We start from the raw sequence: 7,770 nt of genomic DNA, 5'->3' as shown, positions 1-7,770 counted from the left end.
AATGTTTCCTCTGGTTGAAAGATAAATGTAAACATATCCATGAGGATATATAATGAGATATGGCTTTGAGTGACCCAGAGAGAATTGGGGGTCCACAAGAGGGAATTCTCCATGTGCTACATCAGAAGAGCTCGACATAGGGGAGTTATCACTATGAGAGTGAGAATGGGAGAAAATCACAGCATGTTCACAGAGAAGATGAAAGTTGTGCTAGCCCTTGGGGATTTTCCACAGGGAAAGGGGAAGGGAAAGAGTCTTCGGAAACAAGAACAGCATGAATAATGACACAGAGGTTGGACAGCACATGATGTTTTAAAGGGATCTCTCTGCGCTTCAATTTCTTCATCTATAAAGTAGGGACAACAAATGCCATATTTTTCATAATTAAAATTGTGTTGCCATCTAAGAAGAGGTAAAACCTCTTCTTAACCTAGAGGTAAAAAGAATGATCTCTTCCCCAAACTGGAGCTTAGAAGTTTAGGCCTATGGGGCAATCTTCATAAAATGTTCCCAGGGCAAGTAACATGACATTGCCCTCAAATTAAGGTCAATTCAATTGTGGATTGGGAGAGACCCTAGGATTCAGGGTCCCATAGCGGCAGAGTCTCCAGGAAGTACTCTGTAGCAAGAATAGGAGAAAGAGGCCTTAAAACCTCTACCTCTGTGGATAAAGATGTGGGTAATGAGGGTTGAAGGGTGAAAAAGCCATTTGATGACTTCCTTTTACTTGCTAATTAGGTGATAAATTCAATTGTTTCTACACCACTAAATGTGTGCAAAGTAACATCTAAATCTTAGCACTGTAGGGCAGAGCTCCAGTTGCCCAGCCTAGTTACAGCTCTACGTAAAAAACTCACAAGGCAAAAAAACACTTCACAAGTCTCATCTAAAAATTACCCCAGAGTTTTTCAGAGTGAGCCTAAAATTTCAACAACACAAAACTGAGTGCAGCAAGGAATGTGAAGGAGCTAGTCCACATCTCCCCAGCTGGATTATTAGTGTCTTAAGGACAACATAGCCATTTACATATGAAACAAAAAGGGAATGATAAAAGAACTATGAATTGTCAATGGCAGGACAGAACGATTTAGGTAAATTTGGGGGAGAGGAGAGCCTCCTGTATGTTGCTGAGAGTACCAGGCCTCACTCTGCTGTGGATCAGCCTGTACGCCTCTGGGTTTTCCACACTTCTAAGGTCATCGGGTCCTTTGGGCTGGGCCACGTTGAAGGTTAAGGAGTCTAAGTGCATTCAAAGACAACACAAGCAGATGTTTGCAAAAACACAGACATTTGAACTTTAATAAATTATAAAATTTAAAGGATCAACTCTGTATATACATGTTATTCTACTGAGAATGGGTATGGGTGGCAGTTACCTGTAAGCCGTGGGTACTGTAATCTCTTGTCCTGCAGGACAAGGATTCTGCCCAAATGGGCAAAGGCTGTGCATCATATGTGAGTAAATAATAAATGCATGACATAATTCAGTTCTGGACCCCCTGCTAGCCTTATTGGGGGAGCACCATTTGTACTGTATGTGCAAACTGTCTGAAATACTGATGCCAAGGTCAGATCCTGGAAACCTAGAGCTTGTCTAGGAGGAAGAGTGGAGTGAACACTCAGGTCATTAACTCAAAGAGGAGCACCAGTGAGAAGTGGAGCACCTGACAGGCTGAGGTAACTCCCTCAGCGCTGGCGCCAAAAGGATCCACGTAATGCCAAAGCACTTGTGGGATAACACAAGGGGCCTGACGGGGCCTAAGGTTCTCAGCTAGAGAGTGGGTCCACCCTTCAGGCCCCCTGCCCAACCAAGTACTCTTTCATTGCTTAGCACCAGGATCCTCCTGGATTTCTGGGGCCGAGGCCTGGGATCTTCAGCACTTGACGACAATTCTAAGACTTAATCATGGAAGAATTGGGATGTGAGCTCTTAGAGGGTTCCCCCCCAGCCTGCTGTGAGGGGTGGACAACAGTTATATACACCAGCCTTCCTGGGCCTCAGCACTGGCCCATCTCCTCCCAATTTCTAGCACTCTCCCATACCATCCTGCTGACACTGAGGCCTAGATCTGAAGCCAGAGTTCATCAGAGCTTCTTCACTTTCTTTTTAGACTTGCTGTAATGCTTACTTATTCAGTCTTGTCCATCACGAGGAGGCCATGTGCTCATCAAGAAGAGTAAAGACCTCCTAGAGACCAGGTCTCTAAGCCTCACTTAATAGGACCTTTCTCAATGCCCAGTGCTTTGGGATGCCATTTGTGAAATGGAACTGCAACCACGTGGCTTTCCCATCTATGGGAACACTTATTGATGGTATGTCCTATGGGTAACACAACTAGATTAGACCCTTTATAGGGTCATCCAATTAGGTCATTTCAGCTGTTATGCCCTCCCACAATGGACAAAGATCCCAGATGAGGTGGCAGTGAAGGGCCTAAAATTTATACCCCTTGTTTTCTGATTTTACAAATACCTTCTTTTTTTTTTTTGGCAACCAAAATAAATGGCACTGAGATGGGGAACTTACTTTTGGAGATGTTTTGAGTTGAAGACTATAAATATTGCTTTTAAAATAGAAAAATGCAATAGAAAATGCTTCCCAATGTATCGCTAGTATTCTTTTTTTAAAAAGAAATCCTTCCTTTTACCCTAAATAGTAATTTTCCTGGTTCTTAAACACTATTAGGCTTCTAATATGTCAGCAAGATTCCTAGATTTCCTATCCCATTGATATGACTCTCTTACCAACAAATACACTTTCCCTCATTTAAAAAGACATAGTCTCTACTTTCTCTGATCTCATAAAATGGGCAGGCTATCCTCCTGGCACCCCTGGATGTGAGCAGCGTTGCTCACACTGGGTAACACATGCAATGCCAAAGGTCTCAATTCAGGGAGAGATGCTAGGGAAAGAGCCTACCAGTGTTTTCCCTAATGGAAAAGTCCAGCATTGATCCAGCTGCCCATTTTGTTTATAGCATTCTCTAAGTTTACGCATTGTTCCTCAGAATAGACCCTAAATGGTCATCTGGGTGCACTTGGCCTCAGGTAGTCACTTAACCTCTCTCCCTGAGACCTCTGGGAGAAAGAGTGCTAGAAATGGAGTGGGAGTATCTGGGTTTGAATCCTGACTCTGCTGATGTGACTTTGAACAAACCACTTCCTGCTTCTGGGTCTCACTTTCCCAATGAGTAAAATGGAAAGAATAAGAATTGTACTATCTACTTCTCAAAGAGAGAGCGAGGATGAAATGAGAATATAAAGAGCAACGTAAATGGATGATTACTGACTCATCAGTAAAGTAGGTTTCATACTATGACCTGCCAGAAGGCAAGGGCCAGGTCCAATCTTGTGAGGTTTCTTGAAAATTTGAGTTTCTTTGTTTTCCCTCTGATAGACAACACAGGAAGAGGTCAGTGACCAGAGACACCTCTTTCTGCTGTGCAGCACTGCCCAAGTACTAAGAGTCTTTGATTTCTTTTTTCCCAAAGCAGGAAGATGGGCAGTTAGAAGTAGTCACTAGACACAGCTTAGACTGAAGGAAACTTACTAGGCTTCAACTGGTGGTATTCCTGGATGAAGAGAAGGAGCAGACCCAGTGATTCTTCCTGAAACCCCAGGCCCTGTCCCTCATTTTCTTAGAAGTGACTGTTAGAATGTATAGAGCTGAGTTCATTTGAAGATACTCATTGTCCAGCAAGAAAACAATTCTGTAGGTTTTGGGAGGGAATTAAGCTTCATTTAAAAAATAATTTCAATGCAATAAAAATTGGAGCTTTCAAAGGATCCCTCCATCCCTAAGGGCCATGGCAACTAACAACTACATGAGCAGGCCTGAAAACAGCTTTACAGAAGTGAGCTCTGTTAGGACACACTAAAGACAAAGGAAAAGAGCCTTGTTCCCAATGATCCCAAATTGTGTTATCCAGAATCTGGAGCAGGACAGAATCAATGCAATGGTCCACTGTTAACTCTTCATCACATGACAAAAAGCAAGAATAACTATGGCCTCTCTCCAGGAGGGGGCATATTCTATGACTATTTTTCCCTCTGTTTAAACAATAAACTCTTTTAGCATTAATGCCAAGAAATTCTTCCACTTTTTCTTTTCACTCTAAACATTTCAACCTCTTCTCCCCAGAGCTTTGCCACCCACTTATCCAGTTAAGGAAATAAGTGTCTCAGTTAATCTGTAAGTGTTGGGGCAAACTTGGGGTCTTCCCTTCCAGGGATCTGGCTCCCAGAGCTACCGTTATATGGAATGTTGAAAGTAAGATGGAGGCAGCTGTCAGAGTGCCTTGAACTATGCCCCCATTAGGGTACCTGAAGGTGGGGGAAAGGACCAAAGAAAAAGTCTGTCATCAGGGGCCACCTTGGGCAGACATGGATCACATAATCAGGATAAATGACCCAGCCTCCCCTGAGCAAAAAGGTGGGCATGAGAAGGATGCCCTTGTTTGAAAGGGCAGTTCCTGACCCCCACCACTGATGGAAGACAAAGGTCTCGGCACATATTTTTTCTGTTGATAAAGCACCATTGATTTGTAAACTGGATGTATCTAGTCATACTCCCCAACAAGGGATCTAGAAAAAGACAAAATAAGAGAATTACCAAACTTACTCTTCCTTCCCCTTTGCCATAAAAGCTGGAATGCATAACTTTGGGGGAGGCTGGGGCAAATAGCTACTCTATGGATATTTATGGACCATTAAAGCTAATGGAGGAGACCTAGATGGGTTCTTATTTAGGAGTGGAGACCAGAATTGGGGTGGTTCTCATACCATCCTCATCTTTGAACAGTCTCTGTGCACACCCTAACAAAGGAAGCTGGGATACATTGGTCTCCAGTAAAATCACATCTTGTAGGACTCTGAGTCTTGGCTAGCAAAATACAGTATCTCCATTTGCCTTTGTCTTAGTGTTCCAGAGGGTTAACCCCAAATAGCAGAAGAGAATGTAGTGAATAGGGGATATTCTGTATTGAAATGGCAGTGAGGAAACCAGCATGTTAGTCCTGGCTTTGCCACTAGCTAGCTGAGTGACCTCCGGCAAGTCCCTTCCACTATGGCCCTGTTTCCTCAGGTGTAAAGCCATGTGATCAAATGACCTTTAAGCTCTTGATCTCTACTCTAACATTCTATGACATCCTATTCGAACCCTTCTGTACACACTCTCTTCCCTGCCTATCCCAAAGACCCCCAGTCTAGTGCTGTTTAGTATGGGTATCCATTGGAACTTTCACCAAGATTTATTTTTTTCTACTTGGGCTTCTGCCCTGCCGTCAGCAGTTCACAAAGGGTACCACTGCCCTGGTCCTCTGAGGCTTAGTGGAGAGATCTTACCCTGGAATAGCAGGTAAAGGGTTTTTATACTTCTCCCTTTGCTGGCTCTGTTAGGGCTGGATGACAAGGGGTCATCACTGTAGGGAGGTTGGTAAGGAAACTGCCATGGGGAAGGGACAATTCTTTTCTCCATCAATCTATGAACCCGTGTGTGTGTGTGTGTGTGTGTGTGTGTGTTTAAAAAACAAATTGCCACTTGCTGATTAGAGATGGTATTGGTTTGGAGTTAGTGAACCTAGCTTTGAATCTTGTCTTTGCTACTTCCAAGTTATGTGGCCTTGGATAAGTTACTCATCTTCTCTGATCTTCAGTTTTATCATCTATACATTGTACGGGATGGAACAGATAATCTCTAGGACCCCTTCCATCTCTAAATATAGGGACCCAGTGATCCATCATTGCCTCTCAAATGTGTCTACACCTCTCCCAAGATGAAACCCAAATGGAAAGAAAATTTGGTGAGGCATTTCAGGGGCTGCCTAATCCCGAGATCAAGAACTAAGGGAATGCTATTGGGCCTAGGGGCAGCTCTGTTCTCTCTGTAGTGGAATTTTTACAGCCTGGGATTCTTTCCAAGAACCCCTCTAACTCAGCTCTATTTTCTCTTGATTTTCTTTCCATTCTGTTAAAGGCTGGTGAATGTCATGTTTAAACAGCAGCCTCCCAAGGGTATCCCCAGGCTCTGTGTGCTTTGCTAGACCCATACGAATGTCAGATAACTAACTGGGAGGTTTCTCTGACTGCATTCCCCACGATCATGGAAACCAACCTGGCCATTGCACCTCTGCCACCATCTCTCTCTTTTTCAGTCTTTTAGAATTGGGCACTTTTGCCATAGCACCACTCCCCCTCATTTCTAGGATGGGCATTATTACTATGCTGCCAGTTACATCTCTCCAAGAGGAAAAAATATGCTACCGACGGCATCTTTCTGATTTATTAGAACCTCCCGAGCATCTCTCTCTTCCATTTCTCAGCAATGAGCTCTTGGATCCTCTGGTTCTTGGTCTTCTCATACGGGGTCCTTCGATGGGGGATGAGATTGGGCTGCTGGACGTCCTCATCTGGGCCTTGAACCTCATAGGGCGCGTCCACAGCATTGATGTCCGGAAGTTCCTCCTCCGTGATATTGGAACCCGAGGCACTAGTGGGAGTCCCTGGGGGGCGTGCCAGAGACGGATGTACCGCTGGAGGTGTTGGGAGCGTTGGGAGCAGCGCCTCAATGTCGTTGTTTCTTCCAGGGGTTGGCTCGGTCCCGTTGTCCACTGTGATGTTATTGTAGAGGTTACAGGACTTACAACACAGTTGGTTATAGCCTGGGATGGAGCAGTATCGAGACAGGACTTCCAAACGGCAGAACATTGACTTGTCCCCTTGACAGTGTTCTTCTGAAAGAGAAAAGCAGGACAGATGACCAGACCAGGAAAATGACATGTGTGTATTGCTGACTAAATATCTAGGCCTCAGGCCATACCTTATATTGTTAACAGAATGGTAGAATGATAGTTGAAATGCACTTAGCCACACAGTGCCTGAGGAAGTATCCCCAGAATACTGAATGTTAGCAATTTGAGAGTCCTTAAACAGGGTTTACTAACTTGGGGTCTGTAAACCTGTTTTCTGAAAAACATTTTAATAACTATATTTCAATTTAACTAATTTCCTTTGTAATCCTATGTTGGTTTTTTTTTGAGGCACTTGGGGTTAAATGACTTTCCCAAGGTCACACAGCTAGTAAGTGTCTGAGGCCAAATTCAAACTCAGGTCTTCCTGACTTCAGGGACAGCGCCCTATCCACAGTACCATCTAGCTACCCCAATCCTATGCTTTTTTGAATACACTTTAAAAAAATGATTATGAGAATGGAACCTTAGGCTTCCCCAGGCTTGCAAAAGAGTCTATGACACAAAAGAGGTGTAGAACTCTTGCCCTAAAATGACCATCCTTATGGCCTTCCTCAATGGCTGGATATGAGAGGTGAGTGAGAAACAGCCCTAGTCTCAGAGTCTGAAGACCTGAGTCTGATCTCAGATCTCATACTTTTTAGGTGTTTAATCCAGAGCAAGTCACTTTCCTCACCTGCCAAATGGGGATGGTAATACCAAGATTACTGTGAGGAGAGTGCTGTGTAAAATTTGAAGTGCTATAGAAAACTGAAGTGGTGGCTTGTTTTCTGAAAAGATTGTCTTGGCTGCCCCAGACTTGCAGCAATGGAGCACGATGCCTGATAACCTGGCAGGGACTCTTCCACCCAAGGGCTGTCTGTGATGTGGCAAAAGTAGGCAGTGAATGGAACACTGTGTACTTGTGAAGATTCAGAATACTTATTCATGCTCAGCCATGTTGACTCAACCCTGAACTTTGGTTTTCCTTCTCCACAGGGTTCTGCTTGGTATCCTACGCATCTCCCCTCATTTGTATACCTCA

General features: G+C 44.0%; 1 protein-coding gene across 1 annotated transcript in view; it reads right to left on the bottom strand.

Moving 5' to 3' along the window:
- Positions 1 to 1,269: 1,269 nt before the first annotated feature.
- Positions 1,270 to 7,770, bottom strand: part of ADAMTS2 (ADAM metallopeptidase with thrombospondin type 1 motif 2) — a 445,202-nt gene continuing 438,701 nt past the window's right edge. The window contains 1 exon segment of the mRNA XM_020964237.2: positions 1,270 to 6,731. Within this exon segment, the coding sequence (XP_020819896.1) occupies positions 6,283 to 6,731 (449 nt within the window). The 3' untranslated portion in view covers positions 1,270 to 6,282.

This window comes from Phascolarctos cinereus, unplaced genomic scaffold (assembly GCF_003287225.1).
Source record: "Phascolarctos cinereus isolate Bilbo 61053 unplaced genomic scaffold, phaCin_HiC Scaffold_2;HRSCAF=192, whole genome shotgun sequence".
Lineage (NCBI taxonomy): Eukaryota > Metazoa > Chordata > Mammalia > Diprotodontia > Phascolarctidae > Phascolarctos > Phascolarctos cinereus.
This window is presented reverse-complemented; position numbering and strand designations above follow the sequence as displayed.